The sequence below is a fragment of the Acomys minous genome (assembly GCF_964271855.1).
Source record: "Acomys minous genome assembly, chromosome: 6".
Classification (NCBI taxonomy): Eukaryota; Metazoa; Chordata; class Mammalia; order Rodentia; family Muridae; genus Acomys; species Acomys minous.
In genome coordinates, this window is record NC_140487.1 from 26,721,551 (window position 1) to 26,747,061 (window position 25,511).

The 25,511-nt window shown below is 40.4% G+C and overlaps 1 protein-coding gene across 20 annotated transcripts in view; it reads right to left on the minus strand.

The window, feature by feature from the left end:
- The window catches only part of ADAM22 (ADAM metallopeptidase domain 22), a 215,659-nt gene that overhangs the window by 46,719 nt on the left and 143,429 nt on the right, over positions 1 to 25,511 (minus strand). For 19 of the 20 annotated variants that reach the window (XM_084785430.1, XM_084785449.1, XM_084785443.1 and 16 more), the window contains exons 6-15: positions 20,979 to 21,042; positions 19,421 to 19,490; positions 14,542 to 14,612; positions 11,037 to 11,111; positions 9,396 to 9,467; positions 8,423 to 8,589; positions 7,056 to 7,140; positions 5,847 to 5,937; positions 4,637 to 4,688; positions 1,742 to 1,841 (exon numbers count right to left, since the gene is read on the minus strand). In XM_084785430.1, coding sequence (XP_084641556.1) covers positions 1,742 to 1,841; positions 4,637 to 4,688; positions 5,847 to 5,937; positions 7,056 to 7,140; positions 8,423 to 8,589; positions 9,396 to 9,467; positions 11,037 to 11,111; positions 14,542 to 14,612; positions 19,421 to 19,490; positions 20,979 to 21,042 — 847 coding nt within the window. Of the gene's footprint in view, positions 1 to 1,741; positions 1,842 to 4,636; positions 4,689 to 5,846; positions 5,938 to 7,024; positions 7,141 to 8,422; positions 8,590 to 9,395; positions 9,468 to 11,036; positions 11,112 to 14,541; positions 14,613 to 19,420; positions 19,491 to 20,978; positions 21,043 to 25,511 lie in introns of those variants that run through there. The other variant, XM_084785442.1, reaches the window with a different exon arrangement.

Genomic DNA, 25,511 nt, shown 5'->3' on the forward strand with positions numbered 1-25,511 from the left:
TCATGAAGATCAAGTCTCACCACCTGTGAAAATCTCTTTACTATTTTTTCAATTTGCTAATACTCAGTTAATACTTTCTGTAGATCTGGAGAGAGGGCTCAGTGGTTAAGAAGCACTTGTTGGGGGCTGGAGAGATGGCTCAGGAGTTAAGAGCACTGTCTCTTCTTCCAGAGGTCTTGAGTTCAGTTCCCAGTAACCACATGGTGGTACATAACCATCTATAATGAGATCTGGTGTCCTCTCTGGTGTGCAGGCATATATACAGGTAGAACACTGCATATGTAATTAAATAAATAAATCTTAAGGAAGAAGGAGGAGGAGGAGGAGGAGGAGGAGGAAGAGGAAGAGGAGGAGGATAGCCTTGTTATAGAGGACCATGTCCAGGCCCAGCACCCAAATGACAGCTCACAGTTGTCTGTAACTATAGTTCTGGTAATCTGGAACTCTTCTGAACTCCTCAGAAACAAGGCATGTATGTGATTCACATACATATATATGCAAGAAAACTCATTAAACTGAAAAATAAAACTTTAAAAGAAACACTTTATATCTATACTAAGGAGGGGCATTTTCATTTCCTCTTTTAAGAATACATTTTAAATCAATGTCTCTGTCTCTGTCTCACTGTCTGTCTCTGTCTCTCTCTCTCTGTCTCTCTCGTGTGTGTGTGTGTGTGTGTGTGTGTGTGTGTGTGTGTGTGTGTGTGTGTGTGATGCATGTGAGTGCAGTTGCCTTCAGAGGACAGACACTTTAAATCCCTTGGAGGTGGAGAGACAGGAAGTTGTGAGCCATGTAACATGGGTGACAGGCAGGCAGTATGTGCTCTTAACTGCTGAGCCATCTTTCCAGGCCTTCCTTGTTTGTTTGTTTTACATCAGCTTTGATTAGTATACAAAGAAATGAGCTTCACAGTCAGATTTTCAGACTGCATCTCCCTTTTTTATTTTCCTTTTTAAAGACAAGGCTGTACTGTGTAGGCCAGGTAGGCCTGGCTTTATAGCTCAAGCTAGCCTGGAACTAATTCACAATGATCCTTCTACCTTGGCTTCAGCTTTACTGAAATTAGAGGCGTGAGCCCTTCAGGGTCTGAATCTGCTTCATGAACAAAGTCACGTTTAGATTAGAAAGTGGTCACAAAATTACTATGCCCACTGACCTGTTCAAGACAAAACATGACTATAGCCTTGAACATAGCTTTGCACAGACCGGCAGTGGCAGTATCAATTAGCTCTTGTAACTAAAGCAATTTTCGACCTAATCAAAAGGAGATTTCTTTTTTTTTTAAGAAAGTATAATTTTTTTATTTATACATTACTAAAGAGTAGATTTTTAAGCCCATTTTACCTTTTATCTTTCATCATGTTTTTGTCCTTTGAGTACAGTTTACTCTAGGGTGATGTGTAACACTAGTGAACAGTAATTACTATTAGCTAGCTATATAATATTCATATAGAAGTTAGCCAAAGTTTTCACATTACAGAATGAAAATATATGCCCACACTTTCATAACTAGGAAAGATAAAAGAAAACAAAACAAAACAAACTCCCACTCCTCTTTGTCAGCTATCGGAATATCCCCATCTGTCCCAGATTAAATCTGGCCTTGCAGTGAAGACACGTAACCTTATCTAGAATATGCCCATTGAGTCAAATTGCAAAGTTCTCTTCTGCAGATAAGAATTGGTGCATATGACAGTGTGCAATGATCCAATAATAAATGTTGATCAGAGTCATTCATTACCTTGGAAGGCTTGTTGAACAGGCAGGCACCTCCACCGCTATTCAGGAAGTCGTGGTACTCCTCGATATTGCACTGAGTGAACTTTTTGGGGAGATAATAGCTGCAGGAGAACAGAACATGAGCGTCTTGGGACAGCGCTAGTGCCCCTTGCTTATTTACTAGTCATCAATTTGCACAATGCTAAGATTATATATCTAGTCAGCCATCATATTTCTAAACTCTTCATTTGGCGATACGTAGTGGCTATTTGTGGCTCATTTATTTGCATATGAATTAAAAGAAAGACATACAAATATAGCACCTATAATTTAAGTCAATAAACTTTTATTTCATAATGAATGAATATGCAACTAGCTACAACTCAAACACAAAAATGTACAAAGAAAAAAATGTAAAATGCTATACAAACATGTTTGTATATATACTTCATCTATCACTTATTGTCCTTGTTATCCTGAGAGTTCCAAATTCAAATGGAATCAATAAATACTTACTGAAAATCATGTCTATATAAAGAATATGAGGTATGAAATAAAAACTAGTAAAAATACAATTTTTAAGCATGTGTGATTTAATGTTGAGAGGAACAGAAAGTTATACTGCAGGGAGCACCGTGGGAGGTGGTTCAGATGCTAGGGTGCCTGCTGCACAGGTACTAAGACCTAAGTTTGGATCTCTTGCATCACGCAAATGCTGCTATCCATATGTAACTCTAACACTAGGGGGAAAAAAAAAACACGCCAGCCTATCTAATTGATGAGCTCCAGGCTCAATGAGAGACCCTGTCTCAGCAGAGAAATTAAAATGCAATAAAAGAAGACACCCCGTTCAAACTATGGCACCAGCCAAGGACAAGACAGGCCGTAAACTTCAAACTCCTACCCAGATCTAGCCAATTGAGAGGACATTTTCCACAGTTGAGTGGAGAGTGGGGTCTGACTTTCACACGTACTCTGGGGCCCCATATTTGACCATGTCCCCTGGAGGGGGAGACCTGGGTGGCACTCAGAGGAAGGATAGCAGGTTACCAAGAAGAGACTTGATACCCTATGAGCATATACAGGGGGAGGTAATCCTCCTCAGGCACAGTCATAGGGGAGGGGAGTAAGGGGAAAATGGGAGGGAGGGAGGAATGGGAGGATACAAGGGATGGGATAACCATTGAGATGTAACAAGAATAAATTAATAAAAAAAATTTTTTTAAAGTAACCCCCCCAAAAAAAGAAGATACCCAATGGTGACCTCTGGCCTCCATGTTCTCATGTACACATGTGCATGAACACACACACACATCACATACAAAAATTATCATCATGGGTTAAAAGCATGATAAACCTCAAAGATAGCCAGAAATGTGATTATATAGAGAAAACAGGGGAAACCATTGCAGAGGACAATAACTTATCCAGGAAATCAAAAGGAGTTAGGAATTCAAATGTAATTATGTTAAGCAAAATTGGAAAAGGTTTGTGTGTAGCAAATCAAATGCACTGAAAACCCACAAATAATTATGATAAGAAAACAGATCAGAACAGTGGGAAATGAGATGGGAAATGAGAATAAAGATCCGGACATAGAAGTCATCCAAACACTAACGCAAGAAAGCCGAACCTTATTCTCTTTCACTTGTTTGTTATTTTTATTTGTTTTAGGCTTTTGTTTGCTTTGTTTGTTTGTTTGTTTGTTTGTTTTCAGACAGTCTCATATGTCTTTGTCTGGCCTCTAATTCACAATAGAACAGAAAATGACCCCTAACTCCCAATCCTCCTGCCTCCACCCTTCAAGTTCTGGGATTAAAGGTGTGTGCTACCACACCTGGCAGAATTTTATTTTTCAGACAGGTGTGACTCACAAAAGTTGCGGGTAGCACATTGGTATTTAGTAAACAAATGCTACATATTGAAGTTATGGATTAATCTGACCAGCATACTGTTATCCAAGATAGCAAGAGGCATGAAAACATACAATATGAGGCATGTCATGGGTCATAAGCATGCAAAGCAATGCTGTTTTACATATAAACATATATGAAGACTAAAAAATAATACAAAGGGCCTATGAATAATAACTAAAATCAAAATGGTGGCAGCCTTACTGAGGATGGAGGGAGATGAGGGAGAACACAGTTCGTGTCTCACTTTTGAAAACTGTGATCCAAATGTGTACAGTTTTCTTCTCTACAACCTCCTAAGGCCACAGCAAGCAGGAGTCAGGAGGTGAAAACATAAAGCTTCGAAGGTGCTTGACTGTGTGGAATGTCACCGAAAGAATAACAGTGCAGGAAAAACAAACTCTCAAGCAGGGCAGAGTTATAAGTCTGGAACAAAAGGGATGGTTCTAACAATTTATTTGGAAAAAATAATAAAAGACAAGAACTGAAGTCTGACAGTGTGTGAAGACAGGACCGTATAAAAATGTGAAAATCTTCCTGAGAGAAGTCTACATTTTTCTTCCCAAGTTCTTGTTCAATGACACTGAACCATGAAGCTACTACACCATTGCCAACATGGACCTGAGACAGCTACAAATACGGGCCACGTTTTGAGTTTGATTTTAAGGGCCAGTTTATCAAGCAGCTGGGTTGAAGAAGATAAAAGAAAAAGGATTTAGTAAATAAATCTAACAAAAGGAGAAAGTGGTTACGTCATTATCATTCTAGCCAAGTCCTAAGACTGAAGAAATTCTAGGATCTTCTCATTAACTTCAAGTGGGACTTTTGTTGTTGTTGTTGTTTGCCTGTTTTGTTTTGTTTTAAATAAGAGGTTATTTTGAAAAAATATATTATATTCAGGGCCACCAAGAATACTTATTTGTGATTTTTCTAACAAGAGCCTGTAGTGCAGTTCCATGCGCTGAGTGTCACATTCTCAAGGAGGTGAAGTGGACGTGACTCACCCAGTGTCTCCCATTATGCACCCAGACCATGTGTCCTCACACCTGCACTCACCTAAGAGAGAACACACACACACACCTGTTACAAACTGAGCAGACGCAGCTGCGCTGGAGTTTCTTTTATTTTATCTTTCTGTCCAAAACGGTTTTTAGAGGCTGCTTTCTAATTCCTCTTACACTAAAAGCTTTGGCTGCAGTGTATAAGAAGGAAATGCATTTTGACCCCATAGGGGTCATAGACAATGCCCCAGTGCATCACAAATGGTCACGTTTTTGAGGCACCCACTTAAGACAGCTACATGAGAGACAATCAAGCACAGCGAGACAGTGAAGAGTTAACGGCACCTCACTAGGACCCTCAGTTTCAGCAGCTTTTAAGGAAAATACTGAAGTGCCTTCCTTTCCACATTTAATACCCTCTATGCCTAGGCCTCCAGTAAGAATCAGGCTGTGTGGCTTGGAAATCCTAGCTTGTCATGCAATATATGTTTAATCCTGAAGACAATATTCTTTTTTTTAGTCTAGCCATTGCATCTGTGACAGGAGGCTGAGAACAGGCATCCTGTAGGATCATCTTGAAACTTAAGTGAGTATGAGGATACACGGAATATGGCATTTGATCACCCAAGAAAGAGGTAATTCTTATTCTAAGTATTTATAACATTGGTTGCTAAAACAATTAAATAAACAGCATTATAATGAAGTTGTCACCTCAAGTACACAGTATTAGACCATCCATAGAGAAGTGACTTTACCTACTTTGGAATTTTTTTTCCTCGTGGATGCTAAGGCTAGCACGGCTTAGTTGCTCTACACAGTCCTAGGCCCTTTCAGGTCTGTTCCCAAGAAAGGAGTGCTGAGCCTCCAGCCAGTCACAGAACTGTCTTAAGTAAACTATAATAAAATGTGGTCTGAGCCCCAAACCACCTAGAATTTCCACTAGAAAATTTAAAGTTCTAAAATGAGCTATTTCTGTCCCTTTTGGGGTTAAACCCAGCTTTGATTTCATCATCACAGGGCTGCATTGCTCATTATAAATGGAGAATTTTCAAACATAATGTAAATATGCCTTTGATTACTTCTGACAGCAACATTTTGTTGCTGGTTTCCAAATCTTGATCTTGTGGAATTGAAAATAATCTGAGGCTTTAAAACATTTATCAGGCTGTCTATCTTAATAAATACAGCTAAATCACCCAGGGCTAAGACTTACCGCTCGCTAACTTTCTCTTGTCTGAGATTATACCAATATTGTGGGCTAATGACTGAGCAAGTGTGACTGCCATCAGATCGGTTTTTCCAAACTGAAAAACAAAACCAAAAGACATGTAAATGAACATTGTTTAACACTTAAGATAGGTTAGGGAAAATGGCACACAACAACTAACAAGTCATTTCTAAGCAATTTCTTTCCTTTTGTGTGTGTGATGATTTTGAGACCGGACCTCTCAGTGTTGCTTAGGCTTGCCTCTGAGTCATGGTGAACCACCCACCTCAGTCTCCTTGGTGCTGGGATTATCTGTATGCACTAGCATGCCCTGAACATTTTCTTTAGTGGAGGAGTCTAAGCATCCTGTAGCTAGTACTGAACATGCATTTGGGATGAAGTAGTATAAAACACATTTACATGTGAATGAGTCCTAAAGGAGGCCTAGGAGTCAGAGAAGCATTCATCTTGTAGTTTAGAAACTTAAATAGAATCCTGAATTCAAATTTCGCCCGATAACATCCCTGAGAAACTTAATAACTGGACAGCATGAAGCCAGTCTTTGGAACAATACATGATAAAACTAGATGTGTCTGGAACTCAGTTTCTTCCCAGGTGGAAGAGAAAGCAGCCTTGGCAAACAAGAATAACAAGCTTTGGGTAGTGAGAATGGTCTGCGGCCAGCGGAATCTTTAATTCTTAGTATGTGGCCTCCCAGAGATTGAAGCATTGTCCTCTACGTTGTGTCCATTACGTTTAGAGTGTTAGGGGTAAGCCCTTCTTCATGGAAGGTCTTGTCTGTCTTTTTATTCTCCCCAAATTTGTCATATACAGAGGAAAGGAGAAAACATCCAATTGGTTTGTTAAGTGACAACCGATGCTTTGGGGATTATTCAAATCTGGACAATCTCACTGAAGGATGTCAATACTTGGGCTTCATTCTTATTTTCCGTGAAGGTTAAGGCACAGACAGATCCCCTTCATATGCACTGCCTAATCTGGAAATGATTCTATATAGAAAATGAACACGATTATCAAGTATTATATCTTATTATTCCCTACTTCAGCCTCTGAGCACACAAAGGAACCATACTGACGACTAACGAAGCAGCCTAGCATCTGGAGACTGCGGACTACTGTGAAGTGTTTCTGAAGTATTAGGAAAACATTTTCAGCCATCATACCACGTTGTACTGCACAGATGTTCACACCTACTTCATTCACGCCTCCTCCTCTCAGCAGCGAGCAAATCCCACCAATATAAGCCGCCCCGCTCCGGCTACTCTCAAATTGACTGCCCCTTTTAGGAAAGGAAATGAAATGCTTACTGCTCACAGTTCAAACATCCAAGCCCCTCTCACAGTTAGTTTATTTTCTAATTAATTTTCTCAACACATACTGTATATTCCCACGGTAAGGAAGGAATGTGAAAATTATTTACACACATGATCAAAGAAAAAGGCTTCTGACAGTTGTTTCCCCACATGATCAATAAGTATCCTATATGGAAATATATTTATTAAAAATCAATTGCTGATAATGGTACTTTGAGAACACAAAAATCACTTTTTGTAGAGTTTTAGCCCAAAATAAATAACTTAATTATAATTAATGATAAAGTATCAGACATTCCTATACTGAAGAAACATCAATAAAATAATAAGTCTATACTCTTCAAAAGAATAACATCCAACAAAGGCTGAGAAAATCTTTCAGCTTATAGACAATAATTAAACACACTCTGAGGCACTGTACTGGATGCTGAATAAGAGAAATGTAGCTATAGAAGGGCATTAAGACAACTGAAGAAGTCTGAACAGAGACTTTGAATTATGGAAGAATGCCACGTGGTGTTAATATTGTTTTTAATGATTTACTGTGTTATTTAAAAGAATGTTGTTATTTTTAAGAGACTACATGAATGACTCAAGTATTTGGTAGTAGATGCAAACTGACTGTCTCCAATGTATACCTGAAAAGGAAATGAGAAAAAATGCAAGTCTTGGGTTTGGGTAAAGCACAGAGGCAATTTCCTTATAGAATTCTGGAAACTTCTCTCTAAATTTGAAATTAGATGAAAATTAAAAATAACACCCAAAGTACATCTTTCACATCTATACATTTGTCCTCAATAGCTCTGATTTTAGATAAGGTCTTAAAATTCTACAGACTATATTTTGCTGTTCTATCAATATGTGAATTACTAAAAGAAGGAACGTGTATGAGAAAAAAGTAGACAATAAATTCTGGAAACATAGCTCTTACCTCAGAACCTAAACCATAAAGAAAGTGACATTTTAAACATGCCAATTTTTAAAAATATAATGAATTATTAAAAATACTCCTTATGAATGCAATAATACATTTACTCAGTAAAAGCTCTAGAAATAGGAATGCAGTGGTAACTCAATCACTTAAATCCCATGAAAATTTCAAACAATCTATATTTCAAAATTTCTTCCAAATGCACAGCCAACATCACATCATAATTTTATTATGGTATAAGGATGCATTTCAATCGCAAGTAAGACAGCATTCCATATGGAACCAGAAAAAAGGACAGTATTTTAAAAGTTACATACGAGAAAAGATGAACTGCGTCACTCTTCTCTTTGATAAAATCCCTTCTGTATTTCATAAATTCTCGCAGGGTGACCAATGGGTTTTCAGATATAGCAAACTTGTTGTCAGCAGCCCAGGTTTCCATGGCAACCAATACTATCCTAGTCTTAAGTTGGTCTTTATATATCTAGGACATTAACAAAATGAACACATCGGGTACACGTGTGGTAAGATCCTTTCATGGTAATGCCTTTGTTTTAATTAAAGAAACATTAGTGTTTTTAAAAGAGGTCATTAATTTCCCAAATTGCACGTACTTCCCTTAGAGAACACAGAATCAAATTATTTACCAAGGAAAACCCAAAAAACAAAGCAAATTTTAGACACAAGAGAGGTTTTCTTTTAACAAATATTTATGTTCAATTCAAGGCTTTCCCAAGTCCATTTTTGGCACCCTGGATAAATAATTTATGAAATCTTGTGTTTCTCTAACAACAACAACAAAAAAAACCCCATAACAATAAACCTTCTCTCAGGAAGTGACTGCTATGCAACCTGTGTGGTGTTGAGGAAGAGGTAGACAGAGGAGTTATTTCGGGGGGCAGCTTGGCCATGGCGTTGGACATTTCTGGAAAGGCTTAGCTTCTGCACTATCTCTGTACTGATTTCCAGAGGTACACTGTATCTTTGCTAAAGCTCTGTCTTTCCTTTACAGTGTTTTACACACACACACACACACACACACACACACACACACACACACACACACACAGTGCAAGCATTTCTTTAGCCAGCCCACTTTCCCAGACAGATTAAAGTCAGTAAAGTCCCTGGCCAGGTCACCCTGGTCTCTGAGGTCATTCTGGCCACAGTGGAACCCGGAGTGGGGGGGGGGAGTGCAGGGGAGGAAGGGGGTGGGAATGCGAATGTCAATGCCTCATTACCCCCATTCACCAGCACCAGGGGGCCATGCTGAGCCGGGTAGGTACTTACCATGTCCGCCATGTTCACCACAGACTTCGCATAGGTGTTTGTATGTACAACAGAAAGGCGGTGCTTCTTAAACTGGAAGCAACACACAACAGGAAAGGATGGTCAAAGTCACCAGGAAATAATCATCTTAGGCAGAAAATAAAATGTCAGAAAAATTCCTAAGGCTTTCTGTCAAAAACCTCAGGGTAGAGCCTTGTTCTTTATTTAACATGAAGCTGGAAAGCTGAGGCCTGTAGACAAAGAGGGCTTTAGTTCACCTGTGAGATAAAGTTCAAAATGGTCCACATGGAGGGACCACAGCTTAAGATACTTATGTGTGGTGCACACAAGGCTCTGGGTTCAATCCCAAGCATGCCTAGTCCTAACAGGTGTTAGGAGCTGCCAGACATGCAAGGGGAGATGCAGCCAGAGATACCAAATGCAAACATACCTAAGACTTTACAAGTTCTACGTGGTTCTAGAGTAAGAAGAAACCTAAAGTACACGTCGCGAGATGTCTCAGAGTAAATGTGGGTCACACGTTCGGCTTGTTTGGCCTCACTGGTGTTCAGAAAATCAATTTCAATCTTTTTAAAGTGACACCCTCACACGGCTAGCACTGAAGAGAGGCAGCGGGTAAGGCAGGTGCCCATGCTCCTGGGAACAAACCGTCCTCTGTGCTCCTGGGAACACTCCTAGTGAAGTATATTAGGCCAAAAACCAAAAACCAAAACAAAAATGGAAGCCGGCTAGTTGAGGAAAGAAGGGAATTGCTAGCAGGCCTGGGAGAGGAGAGCAGGGAGGTAAGAGCAGAAGATAAGGGTCAGGATGAAGAGGGGAATATGATGAAAATACATTACACACACATAGGAAAGTGTCATAACAGTCTCATTATTATGTATAGGCTGTATATATTTGGACTCTCAAAAATAATAGCTAGTTACTTCCACCTAAGTGTGTTTTCTATTTATAAGTTGTCCCTGGTCAAAAATATGCTTGGTGGGGCTTACTTTTCTCTAAGCTCCCCTCCTCAGTATGTGACTGCTTGTGACGTGTGGTTGACATCTATATAGGTAGCAGAAACGGGCAGCTACTGATAATTAGAGCCTGTTTGTTTTGGGGTACTTTTATTTTTACTCTAATAAAATTGTCTCTGAGCTTCGAAAAGTGGTGTGTGTGTGTGTGTGTGCGCACGCGCATATGTGTGTGTATGCACGCGTTCATGCGTGTTGTATGTGTGTTTGTGTGTGTATATATGTATGTATGTGTCTGAGAGTGTATATATGTGTGTGAGTGTATATGTGTGTAGAGCATGTGTTTGTATGTGTGTGTTTGGTGTATGTACATATGTGTATATGTGTGTTTGTATGTATGTGTATGTTGTGAGTGTATATGTATATAGGTGTATGTGAGTATGTGTATGTCAGTGTGTCTATGAGTATATGTGTATGTATGTGTATGTTTGAGTGTGAATGTGTGTATATATGTGAGTGTGTGTGTGTGTGTGTGTGTGTGTGTGTGTGTGTGTGTGTGTGAAGCTACACAAATGACTCTTCTAAGGCATAATGTGATCAGGGTTTGTTTCTTCTAAATGTCCTTTTTACACACACTTAGAAGACACACACGCACGAAGACAGAAGGATGTTCGGAGGCAACTCTTACCATGAGGTGGTCATTCACGATCATGAGTTCAATGTACTTGGTTTCGTCTTCCACGCTACGAGGCACTCTAAGAAGCTGTAACACAGTGAATGAAGACGGCTGAATTTCTAAACTTAGCTGCAGAATCTAAAAGCGTGGAAGGAATCAATGAAACAGAATTTCCCTTTATACTCCAGGATTAACTTTCTAAACTCTCATCAGTTTTTTTAGGTTTTACGTAGGAAAAAATGTGTACGGTTTGAAAAAAATTCTGTGAAGAATTAAAAAAAAAAAAGCATAGATTTGTCTTCTCAGGTCTACTCCCAGCACATTATTTTTTTCCCCAAAATCCTTACACAAATACTATTAAATATACAAACATGCTTTATACAATGATGCCCTTCACGCTTGTCTCCATCAAAACATTTCATTAACAATGGCATGGGAGAGTGACATGGACAGAACACAGTTCCCACTTTAGGTCACTCCAACAGTGCTTCTGAATGTGATGGGACTGGTACCTTCCTGGGTTGTCTCCACATCTAGGAGTGACCTACATCTGGGGGTTCATATGATCCCCACAAACTACAGGGGCACAGTCAGCATAGCGCCCAAGTGGTCTTAAGATGTCTTTAGCTGCCACCTCTCTGTGCTCAACAAGTTCTCTGCACTTTTGAAACCACAATCCATCAACACTACGGACAAATGCTACCATGGCAGCTATCCCTTCTGCCCATTTATCACACAGTCATTAACAAGACCTGTGAAATTGACTTTTCTTTTATGTCACAGTTCAATAGACTTTTTTTTCAGTAACTCTTGTTCACTGGCCCAAGGACTCTTTCTGTGATGAGGACACACCATCAAATCAAACCAGAATCAATATACAAACATTTGAGGGTTGCATTTTAAACAAACTAAAAATATACTGCCTCATAAATTTTTGTCTCTTTCTAAGTGTATTCCCTAGTCTTAAAAAAAAAAACAAAAAAAAAACAAAAAAAAAACCTCTTATAACACGAGTTTCAAAGAGAATGATGGACTATATTTTTGTATTTAAAAACCTAAACCAAAACACTAAATTGCACCCAATAACAACTTTAAAAGAAAGAAGAAAAAGAAAAGAAAGAAAGTCCAAGTAGGACAAGATCTTCCCTCCTCCTTGCTCACTGTGGGCTGACCAGTTAATCTAGCACACTTTCCAATTAGTCCCAGCATTTTTCTCAATGTCTGAGACTTTCACTTGAACCACAGGGTATCGCAGTAACTCAGTTTCATGGGTCCATAAAAAGTCGAAGGTTCTCCTTCTTGGCAAATGACAAGATGCTGAAATGCTCATAAAGCACTTTAGGGCACATGTAAAAGGATATTTCTCTTACTCTGTCAACTCAGAATTCATAATAATAAACATCTTTGTAAATTAAATCTTCACGGGAATCGTTTTCACCTTAACGCAAGATGTCCGTGTGTCTGTATCTAATGAACATATTTCAAGCCTAGCTAGTGGCTTGCGGAGTATGCTGCATTCAGAGATTATGTGTGGCTACAGACATCTGAGTGACACAAGCCTTTGTACATCAGAATCCCAGTTCTTCCTCTTCCTCCTCCTCCTCCTCCTCCTCCTCCTCTTCCTCCTCCTCCTTTTTTAATTTTTTGAGACAGAATTTCTCTATGTAGCCTTGGCTGTCCAGGACTTCCTTTGTAGACCAGGCTAGCCTGGAACTTAGAGAGCTACCTGCCTCTACCTTCCTGAGTGCTGGGATTAAAGGCATGCACCGCCACACCCAGCCCAGCTCCTTAAGCTGTGTGCATGTTGTCCTTCTCAGATCACGGGGATCATAACAGTACCTTCTTACTAAGGGTACTAAGGAGCAAATGTGTTAACATTCCACCAAGGTCTTTAGTTAAACAGCTAAAGTTCTTATAGAATGGCTATGTACATTCCAAGTCTTCAACAAAAATGAACATTTAACATTTAACGAAAAAAAATCTGTCTGAAATACATTCTATTTTACCAGTCATGGAAGCTTATTATTCCTATAATCCCAGCACTAGGGAGACTAGGGCAGGATGAATGCTGTGAATTTGAAGCCATCTTGGGCTACAGAGTAAGACCCTGGCACAAACAAAACAAATCAGCAAACAAAAAAGCAAAACAGCCCAGTCTTTACTCATCAACTTTGTGACACAGGACAAGTCATCTTCCGATGTGAAAGCCACAGGAAAGAACACTGCCTGCCATTGTGGTTTAAGGTACCTTATGGACAGTTGCTATTACTGCAACATCCAGTTGAATAGTGCTAAAGCTATGTCTTCATTTATATACTAACGTCCAAGGCAGCTCAAGTGAAAAAAAAAACAAACATGTTTTGTGACTTCAAAACTCATCAGGAATAGCAAAGAAGAGCCTGTGATGTGATTCATATTTGAGCAAGGAAAAAACCTTGCTACAAGCAGAGCCCTTATGATCCTCAGAAATGGGGAATCCATAATCCTCCATCTTCTGGTCACTACATGTAAAATAATGTATCCCATAGCTACCTTCATCCCATCATTGCTGCCTTCATCCCATCATCACTGCCTTCATCCCATAGCTGCCTTCATCCCATCATCACTGCCTTCATCCCATAGCTGCCTTCATCCCATCATCACTGCCTTCATCCCATAGCTGCCTTCATCCCATCATCACTGCCTTCATCCCATAGCTGCCTTCATCCCATCATCACTGCCTTCATCCCATAGCTGCCTTCATCCCATCATCACTGCCTTCATCCCATAGCTGCCTTCATCCCATCATCACTGCCTTCATCCCATAGCTGCCTTCATCCCATCATCACTGCCTTCATCCCATAGCTGCCTTCATCCCATCATCACTGCCTTCATCCCATCATCACTGCCTTCATCCCATAGCTGCCTTCATCCCATCATCACTGCCTTCATCCCATAGCTGCCTTCATCCCATCATCACTGCCTTCATCCCATAGCTGCCTTCATCCCATCGCTGCCTTCATCCCATCATTACTGCCTTCATTCCGTCACTGCCTTCAGCCCATCCTTGCTGCTTTCATCCCATCACTGCCTTCATCCAATCCTCGCTGCTTTCATCTTATCACTGCCTTCATCCCATCAGCACTGCCCTCATCCCATCATCACTGCCTTCATCCCATCGCTGCCTTCATCCCATCCTAGTTGCTTTCATCCCATCACTGCTGTCATCACATCACTGCCTTCATCCCATCACTGCCTTTATCCCATTGCGGCCTTCATCCCATCATTGCCTTCATCCCATTGCTGCCTTCATCCTATCACTGCCTTCCTCCCATCATCACTGCATTTATCCCATCACTGCCTTCATCCCACCTCTTTCTTCATCCATCTGTCACCTGTTCTGTTTACCACCCCCCCACACACACACACACAAATGCCTGCACTAGTTCACATCCCCCACAGACACTGAGCATAGACTCAAATGGTCACCAGTTGCCAAGCATTGTAAATATCATGGTTTACACCTGCAAACACATACCTGCCGTTTACTCCGCTTTAGTCTTGGCTTCAAAATAAATTTTGGGGGAGTAATATTTACTTGTTGAAATTCTACAAGGAAAGGAAAACAAACAGTGCATTTTCCAGACTTATTCAGTAGAAGGAAAAATTTCATTAGTTCTTTCTACTTAGTGAGTACATGAAATTCTAAGCAATCCTCTTATAGTAACTATAAATAAATATCTAATAGGTAAAAACAACATACAAATGCTCAAACACACCTGCCTTAATTCATGTCATTTTTTTCATAGCCATCTTATGAAAAGCAACACATTCTTTCTTTAAAACCTGCTAAATAGCCAACCTGATTGTCACTTCCACCAGTAACCTTCTCTAGAGGCAGTAAAACAAAGAGGAAAAATAGAAGCAAATATAACACACTCTTAACACGCCATATTAGAATAATAATACAGGACACCAAAACTATGACTCAATTGTGTCCACTCTTCTCAGCCCATGACAAAATTTACCTAAGGCCTTGTTTGTTCATTCAGGGCAATGGGACTATCTGAGTCCCTCTAACTTGCAGGTTAGACTCACACACAAACTATTCATGCATATGGATTCATCTCTGGATCCTGGGTTAGTTGTAAGGGAGGACTTTCTACAAAGTGATGCAAATGGATACAACTAGGAGGAAAAATCATCCTGAGTAAGGCAACCCAGACCCAGAAAGACAAACATGGTATGTATTCACTTATAAGTGGATTTTAGCTGCTAAGTGGTTGTTCCCACACACATGATTATACCAACAGCACAAACTGAACCTGGTGGGTTATTATTTTTGAAAAAACAAAACAAAACAAACAATTGGGAGAGAGTGGGGAGGGAGGAAGAGGGATAGAACTGGGAGGAGTCAGAGGTAGGGTTGGAGAATGAACACCATCAAAAATATTATACGCGTGTATGAAATTCTCAAAAAATTAACATAAACAATCTTAGAAACACTAATTCCAGATAGGCAGCTTTAGGACAATAAATATCATCAGTAAGAAGCAGTCATGGTACATAATGATAAAAGGGTCAGTTCACCAAAAAGGCTAACACTTCTGCCAATCACCCAGCAGTGCCTTAGAGCCTCCAGAGCAAGTTAGAGCTCCAGCCCCAGTTACACTGCAGAGCTCAGCTCAGCTGTGGTCAGGCACTTGACTCTTGGTAGTCGTGGGACCATAAATGTTCACCCACAGAAACCTCTGAGCCAAAAATAACCAACACAAACAAGAAACCGTCAATACCTTAAGTGTTCACTTTAGTCTTTTTCATGTAATTCAGCATGTCTGGAAGGAGCTGAATTTATTTTTGTTATGCTTGGTGCTAGAGACTAAATCAGGGCCTCATGCAAAACCAGCTACAGTGAATGCTTAATCTGTGAGGACGGATGCTATGCTGGCCCCATGGATTGGAGGGGTCACTGCTAACTTGTCTGTTTTTCCACAGTTAATCTAAGCATTGGATACAATCTAGTAAGAATCTAAGAGGGATTGTAGAAACTGACAAATTGGTTCTAAAGCCTGTATGAAAATGCAAAGGACCTGGAAGTGCTAAATTAATTTGGAAAAAGGAAAAAACTGAAGGATATATGGTATCTGATTTCACAATACACTATAAAGCCATAGTAAGCAAAAAGGTAGATATAGGTAGCTAAATGAATGGAGTCAGAGGAAGAGACCCAGTTTAATACTTTATGACAATTCAAATAATTCAGCATTAGCAATACATCTGACAAAAGCCTTTTAACAAGACTATGTAATCATTTTTGTTTTGTTTTGTTTTGTTTTTACTTTTGGCTGAGATCAAATACAGAATATGTAAATCCTTCCACAACAAAACAACTGAAAGAGAAAAACATGACTGATGACTAGTAAGCATCCCCTATATATCACCAGTCAAAAAACTGTCTGATCAAAGCACAAGGGCCTAGCACCATGCACACTAGACTGGCTGGCATCCACACGCAGCACAGATAATCTTGGTATCTGGTACTCGAGTTTTGGAGCGATTACCACTGCCACATGGTGCTGATGTGACAGGAGAATGACATAACCACTCAGAAGAAACCATGTGACAACTTTTCATCAAACCGTTTCCAGAGTAGAATCCTTAGACCAATAAAATTTCCATCTCCTGGAGACATGCTGGAAACATAATAATCTCACAACTTCTGAGGGTCAGTGCTCAGAACTGACCCAAAATATACTACATTTTAAGCCCTGGGATGAGGCCAGCAAGTGTGTGGCTACCAGCGTGCCAGGTGTTTGGTAACAGGCTAAAGACTGATGACACTGATCCCTGAAGGCTACGCATTAACCTTCCCGGGCCATCCTAGGGTGTTTACAGGAAGAAATAAAAACATGCTTCTACAAAGAAAGAAATGAAGAGAGCGAGAAAGACAGGAAGGGAAAGAAAATGAAAAGACATATGAAACTGTTCATGGTTGCTTATTACTGATAGCCTCAAACTGGGGAAACCTGAGTGTCCATCAGCACACTCATAAGAATCACAATGTACTCATACCACAGAATACATTCAATGATAAAAATCAATAAATGACTGCTACTTTTGATGGCATATGCTAAGCAAAAGAAACGAAATATGGTAACAGTTCTATATGTTTGAAGTCCTACAAAAGGCCAGACTAATCAACAGGAAAAATGGGCAGGAAAGAGACTGCAGAGGCAGAAGGCAAGGAGTAGGAACTGTACAAGAAGTGTCTCAGTAATAAAAGTGCTATATCCCAGGGGGACACAATGAGCCCAGTGGCACACACAGTTTCCAAAGTGTCAACTGGTCCATTGAAAACAACTGTTATCTCCCAAACGTGGTCTAAGGAGCAATATTCCCAAAAGACAGGTCATGGAAAATGAAAGATCCTATAGTCAAACAAGCTGGCAAATGTCTGATGATATTATTTCTTTCTCTAGGAAATGCACAGCAGCAGGCAAGATGAAGGTCGTGGCGGTGCCCCAGAACCCTGTTCAATTTTATTAAATCTAAAGTTTAAACACACACACACACACACACACACACACACACACACACACACACACACACTTCTGACTATTTCTGGTTTTGTTCTAGTTTGTGATGGTAAATTATAAGTAATCTTCAAAGACAATGCTACTCTTAAAATTGACTGTGGCAACCTCTGATTGGAAAATAGGCTAGAAATGCACTGAGCACTGAGGGTCACAGCTGCAACGCAGCATGGAGAAGCCGGCATATGAAGACCACTGCAAGTGTGAGACCAGGATGTACTACAAAGTTGGACCCTGTCAGGAGAGAGAGAGAGAGAGAAAAGAAGAAGGAGGAGGAGGAGGAGGAGGAGGAGGAGGAGGGAGGGAGAGAGGGAGAAGGGTGCCAAGTCACCTCCATAATTATTTTTTAAAAAGAACCCTGAACAAAGCTTAAAAGAATTGTAAGGTTACATTGTACCATTCCTACATTAAGTCTTTGGTGGGGAATCTTTATTACTTTAAATATTAATCAATGTGTATTGCTTCCAGTAAGACCTATTACACTGTAGCTTTATTCTCACACGGCCATTCATGATTTATTTTGTTCCTATAACTGGCATGATAAAAAGTTTCATAAAGTTGGTGAAAGGACAGTATGAGTCTTTGTAAAGTAAGAGCGTCTGTGTGTGGATCCCTCACTCTATTACTGTGCATGTGCTGTGGTTGGGGGCACGTATGTGCTACACCTCACATGGCAGTCACGGGACAGCTTTGTTGAGTCAGTTCTCTCCAGCTTTCATGTGGATTCTGGGGACAGAAGTCAGCTCACTAGTCTTGTATAGTAAGTGCCGTTACCACTGAGCAGTCTCACTGGCCTCCAAAACAGTGGATCGTCCATCCCTTCGCCAAAGTAGAAAGCTTGGTTGCTCTAGGGGAACCGCAGGAGGCCAGTGAGTGACAGGCTCATTCTAGAGAGGCAGGGGCAGTAGGAGCTAGCATTCACTTCGTTTTCTAACAAGACAATATAAACTAATAACTGCTTTTCTGACATCAGTTTTTAATTTGCTCTTAGACTGGCCGTTTTCTCATGCTTTCTTGCGACTCTCTTACAGCAGCCTTTCAAAGTATCATAATCCTTGCCCTTAGTGGCTAGCTGTGGGACCCTAGGAAAGGCAAACTGGTGCCTTTATTTTTAATCCACAAAATCAGACAAAAAAAAAAAAAAAGAAAAACAAAAAACAGAAACCAGAGTTATATTACCATACAAAGCTGTTGCAAAAACTAAGTTAATTAAAAGAAGCAAAAGACAAACGGCTCTTGTATAATCAATGCTCCACAAACATGGGGCCTTAGCACCAAGGTCAACTCTGCTTGTCACATGACATGTGGATCTGCATCACCACTCAACGTGTACAGCGATTAAGCTATAAACATAAATGAGAGGAACATGTGTGCCAATTTCACAAGAAGCATACAATTATGTAAAGTGTTAAACTATAATAGCTTGCTTAAAATGCTAGAGCGAGAAGGGGAGATGAAGAAAACAACACATGGGCAGATGATTCATGCCTGTGTTCACGAAACCCTCACTTCACCACAAGGATGAATTTTCACACCATTTTCCTTTTTTTTTTTTCTCTACAATTATTTCTCTTCTAATTCCTCATGTCAAGTCTTAAATTTTTAAGTATTCCTTCTGTGTGCCTAAACCATGTCTTTCCGAATGCCTCCACTGTAAACAAGAAGCCAGTTTGCATTTTATTTTCTCCTTTGGTGCAACTTGACAGCCCCTCTAAAACGTCCCGAGCAATTGCCAATTATTGTTTAGCATATATATTGGTTCTCAAGTAGTAACTGAACGACTGGATTCTAATTTTCTTAAAATCCCCAATATGAATACCATACCAGATGGAAGGTCATCCAAGGGAAATTCAAACAGTCTGGATTTGTAAACCGAGTGAAAACGAGACTCCTCCTGAAATAACACAAAGGACAGAGACTGAGCACAAGTAAAGTGCGTATCTTTGGCTCCGGCCAATCACAGCTCGAGGAGCTGGGACCCTCCGAGAGCTGCAGCTTGACCATAGCTTCTCCAGGTCCCTACTTTTCACTGCATTCTTCCAGCACTACAGCCATGATTCCAATCAAGATGCCTAACAGGCTTAGGAGCTAAAGAGGAAGTAATGGCACGTAAACAAATGGCTGCATTTCCCCCAAGGGAATGTAAGACATCTAGGAAAATGGGCTAATGCCTGGCTCCTTTCACGATCCTTGTCCTTACTTTAGGGGCCAGATAGCTTAGGTAAGCAGTGACTGCAAAGCTACTAGCCATCCTGGTGACACCTGTGAGCAAGGTGACAGATGCAAGCATGCCCAGAATTCTGACCCGGACAGTTCTAGAAAGCAAAAGACAATGCAATACTTTTTCTTCCAAGAAAAACATTCAAATGACTTCATCTGGTTGCATCTAACTGCTAAAAAAAAAAAAATTAGAATGTCATAGTATGTAAGTTATATATAACTTCTAAAATGTCAGTACCATGTATAGTGATAGAGCTGTCTTAGTAGGTACACAAGTCAGATGGTTGCCCAAATAGGGTTGTTTAACAGGTAGCAAAACAATGTGAATTCCTGGAAAATTACCTCCTCTGTAAACTTTTGACCAATGCTGCATGAAACAAGGTAGCTCATTTGTATATGCAAAGCAAGGATTTAAATCTATGTGATTTCCCCGTAGTCTATCATGGATATGTCCTTAGCCAAAGGCCAACAAGGCCATTATGGTCCTGATTTGTAGCAAATAAATGTATCAACTCCTAATAAAAGAAAATTAAGAAGTCCCAGGTTTCTGTAAACTTCACTGGCATCAAGCCTTGAAAGCAACATGCAGAGTAGAAAAATGTGAAATCTAGAAAAGATGGGCTTTTATCTGCTATGGATTGAATGTCTGTATCACACCCCAGGCTCATAGCAGCCCATGTTGAGGGCTGGAGATAGGGCCAATGAGGAAATAGAGTTAAGTGAAGCCTGGGGGGCAGCACCCTGACCCAACCTGACTCATGGCCTCATTTGGAGAGAAAGAGGTGACCAGAGAATTCTTTCTGCCAAATAAAAACACAGCAGGAAGGCGACCCAAGGAGAAACCCCATAGGACGCCAACCTTACTGGCATCTTGATTTTTAGTGTCATGGCCTACAGAACTGTAAGAAAATACTTTCTGTTGTATAAGCCACACGGCCTATGATATCTGGTGTGGTTGTCTAAGATAAGGCACATGATGCGACACAGAGAAGTGGTGGCTTCAGAACAGACTACAGGGAAGGTAATTCCAACAGAAGAGTGGAAGAGCGAAAAAAATTAGATATTAAAAACTGTGTGTGGTCATGGCCCTAACAATATAAACACATGAGATAACTGCCCCCCACATGAATGCCGACATTCGCATGGCAAGCAGAGCACTTACTTGGGAGGTCTCATTTTCTTCTGGCTCAATGAGATATGTGTGGTTCCCATCATAGAACATCCCACTGTCAAGTACAAGAAAATAATTAGACATGGCTATCAAGTCTCATCCAGAGCAAGATCATTTCAGGGTCAGCAGCACAGGAATAGTCATATTCAGTGCCTATTTTCCCAGACCTACCCATCCCTACATATGTGGCACATTGCACAGGCATCACACACACACACACACACACACACAACATACACACACACACACACACACACACACACACACACACACACACACACATTCCTGTGAGGGAAGTCTTGTCTCCCCAAAGGCAGATCCTCCCATCTTGAACACTGTGCTCAAGGCTGCATTTTCCAGCTGCTTGCCACTGTTGTTCTAACACAGAACTATGGGACTTACTGTATGAAGGCCATCTTAGAGTATCTGTGAAAGTGTAGGTCTCGAAAAACCTTCCTTGGATTTCTAGGCTAGGGCTCTTGAAGCCATAGTTAAAACAAGCCTCCAGCTGGAGTAGTGGCATATTCCTTTAATCCTCGTGTGCTCTGTTAGTTCTGCCTCAAATATTAAAACAAGTCTGAGATGCTGCAAATGGTAGCCTATGCTTGCAATTCCGAGTACTTGTAGGCGGCAGCAAGAAGAGCACAGGTTCAAGGCTGCCCTGGGCAAATTCCTGAGCTCCTGCCTCAAATTCTAATGTAAAAAGAAGGCAGGTGAGTATACAGCTTGGTGGTTGAGTGCTTGCCTAACATACACAGCTTTCCAGTCCTGGGAAAAACAGTAACAGGAGAGGGGAACAGGCCTAGGAGAGGGGAATAGGGTAGGAAAGGGAGGGAGAGAGGGAGGGAAGAAGAGGCGGGGGGAAGGAGGAAGGGAGGGAGGGAATAGGGAGATACAAGTGAGGGAATAACAATCAGGATGTAATCTGAATAAATTATAATTTTTAAAAAAGGAAAAGAAAGAAAAGAAAACAAAAAGTAAACACATGATAATGAAAGAAGTATGTTAGGTAAATGTGAATTTCGTGGTGGAAATCAAGAATTGTCACGGGAAGATGGTGTGGGAGAGCCGAGAGAGAAGGCAATTGGTTTCTCCTGGGAGTTCAGGGCAAGGCTTCAGGATGACCACCGACCTACACTTGTACATAGGGCATTTCAGACGCTGTCTGGTAAGAAAACCCTTGGCATGATGCAGGGACAGCAACAGGGCAACATGGTGGGCGTAGAATGGCCAGGGACAGAGTAATAGAAACATCCCACCAGAGGCCTGGTGGCACAGAGCAGCTGTCTCTCCTGAGGGCCTTGGCTGTTACTCTGAGAGATAAGATTGTCATACCAGCTTCTAAGCAGAAGAAATAACTTCTCCCTGTTTTGTTTTATTGTTTGTTTATTGAGACAGAATGTCAGCCTTTCCCCAAGGCTGGCTCTAAATTAACAGCCATCTTTCTGCCTCTGCCTCCCAAGTGCTAGAACTCCAGGCATGAGCCCTTATGCATGGTTCTCCCTCATATTACAATAATTATTGCAGCTACTGTGTTATAATACTCTTTAGGATAGCAAGGCTGAAGGTGAGGATTGCTAGAGTAGGTTATTACATCCATCCAAGAGAAAGAAGGCAGTGGTAACGACAGAAGTGATGAGGACTGACCAGATTCTGTCTGTGTGTCTGTGTGTCTATGTGTCTATGTGTCGGAGTATATATACACTTGAAGAAACGTATTTCTTTCTACTGTTTAGGATTGAACCCAGGGCTTCACAGGCTAGCACATGTCATATCACTGAGCCACATGCCCAGCCTAGATATATTTTAAAAGTAGAACCAAAAAGATTGGTTGAGAAACTTGATTTGGACTTTGCCTGAAACATATCAACAAGGACTCCAAAGGTATCACCTGAGCACTGTAAAGACAGCACTGACATTAGACAAAATAACAACAGCTGCAAAAGAAACACAGCGGGCAGTCCTAGCAGGCAGGGGACAGGAAGGAGCTGGAGGGTGACTATCTGCTATTTAAAATCCTACAAAGGGCATGCCATAGTTACTGATCTATTGCTGTGAAGAGACACCATGGCCAAGGCCACGTATAGAAGAAAGCATTTCATCGGGGGCTGGCTTATAGTTTCAGAGTTAGCCCATGATCATCATAGCGAGAAGTATAGCAACAGGCAGGCATGGTGCTGCAGAAGTAACTAAGAGCTACATCCTGATCCTCAGGCAGCAGGGGGGAAAGGGAAGAGGAGAGGAGGTGGGGGGAGGGGGGGGGCAGCCCAAAGCCCACCTCAAGTGACACACCTCTTCCAACAACAAGGCCACATCTAATCCTTCCCAAATAGTTCCACCAGCTAGGGGCTAGGAAGGCAAATACACGAGCCTATAGGGGTCGTTCTCACACCAACCACCACAGGGGCTTTGAAGTACATATGTTTTCAACTCCTATTCAGAAAGGTCCTGACACCACTCTGGTTAAAATAGTGTTTCTACTGAAATCAGGTGTCAGAGCTGTGATCATCCTCCACGTTAACTTTTCGGTTTATGGTCAAAATGCTTACATGACACCCAAGGAGCTCAACACAGAATATTATTTGTCTCTCGTTAATGATGTTATGAAATCTACTGGTTTCTCTGAGCTGGTCTGCCTCTATTTAAATTCTTTCATTCCTGCTGGAACGTTGTCAACATGGTTTAAATTCTCACATCTCATCTGCACAGTTTTCAAAAATAAATGTATCTTCTAAGTTTGGATGATACTGAATTTCATATTTATATATAAACAGATGCAGTCAGCAATATACTATAATATGATATATATGGAACTCCCCTCCAAACAGACCTAATATGACAGACATTATTCTCTCCATCCCTGCTAGGAACTGGCCTCATCCATCTACATTATATAACCATTAACCTTTGTCAAAGTTCATATGGCAAGAGACTGTTTTGTTTATATACAGTGTTACTATTTTTCATAGTTTTTTACAAACTAGGTACAAACCAAGACCTACTCAGGAAGAGGGCTCTCTATTGAACTACCTTCATTAGACTGGCCTGGAGACATGCCTATGGGATATTTTTTTGAGGAATGATTGACATGGGAGGGCCCAGCTTACTGTAGGCAGTACCACCCCTGGCCAGATGGGTCTAGGTTCTATAAGAAGGCAGGCTAAGCAAGCCAGGGAGATCAAGCAGCATTCCTGCCTTGAGTTCCTGTCCGGACTTCCCTTTAATATGGATGGATGGACTATAGTCTTTAAGATGAAATGAACCCTTTCCTCCCCAAGTTGCTTTTGGTCAGTGTTTCTTCATAGCAATGGGAAAATCAGATGTTTTCATTCGTTTTCGGCAAGTGTTGTATAAGAAAGCACCATAAAGAAGAAAGATTCTGAAATTATCTGTACTTAGAAAATCCTGATTCCTCATAACATGCTGTTACTAACACAATAATTAATAATAATAAATAATGATGATGATAATATAATAATAATAATAATAATAATAATAATAATAATAATAATAAGCAGTAAGCCTATAACAAGTAAACTCTATAGCTAGAACCAAGCCAACCTGACACAGTTGAGCTAAATTTTTATAAAGCTGAATCAAAATAAGACTTTGAAAGGAAACAGCAGCCATTCTTGCAAATTTCCACAAGAGGGCAACAAATTTATATTTGATTTTTTTTTTAAAGATTCTCATAGACAAGATTTTTGTCATAACATCAAACATATATGGATCAAAATATTGCCTATTAATCCTTTGAATTTGTACAGAAGTACCCTTGTTGATTCTATAGAAAGGTTTATTAATCTAATTTTCCCATTTTATGTTCTTCAACTAAATATAGCAAATCAGAAACATGAATAAGCCTCAGTGTACACTTGATCATTTATAAAAGATGAATTATGCATGAAGAGATATAGTCTATACCTAAACCATTTGCACAGAGATAGCCTATTTCGTTTAATGTTCAGCAACATGTCTCCAAAATATTACTAGGAGCATTGTGTTCAGAAGTAAAACCATGATGATAATAGTTCATTAATAGCAAAAAGTACAAAACCTGCTTAAGCCATCTAAGAAAGCCCAAACATGGTTGTACACAATCCTGTCAGTATGTGTAGACACATCACCAACTTTCCCTTAACTTCATTCTGCTTAGTTTTAAGTGAGTGTTTAAAGGTAGATATAAAATGTACTGAGTTAAAGCAACTGAGGCAGGATCCAGAAAGACATTGTTCCTACTTTCTTTAAATGACTGCGTAAAGGTGGAACCCAGCTGTTGTTTAGACTCCCATGCCTGGCAGAGCCATAAACAGGCTCATACCGTCTTCCTTGTTCTCACAACACCCTGTCCATTTGGGAAACGGGGAAGCAAGTGAAAAGCAAAGAGCATGATGCTAACATTATGATATGGCTGAGATTCTAGGAGTAAAAGAGAGAAGGGAAAAGGCCTCTTATTTCCATGTCACTACTCTCTCCAACACACATTTGCTGTCATAAATGTCATGAAGGTCAAAAATACTATCC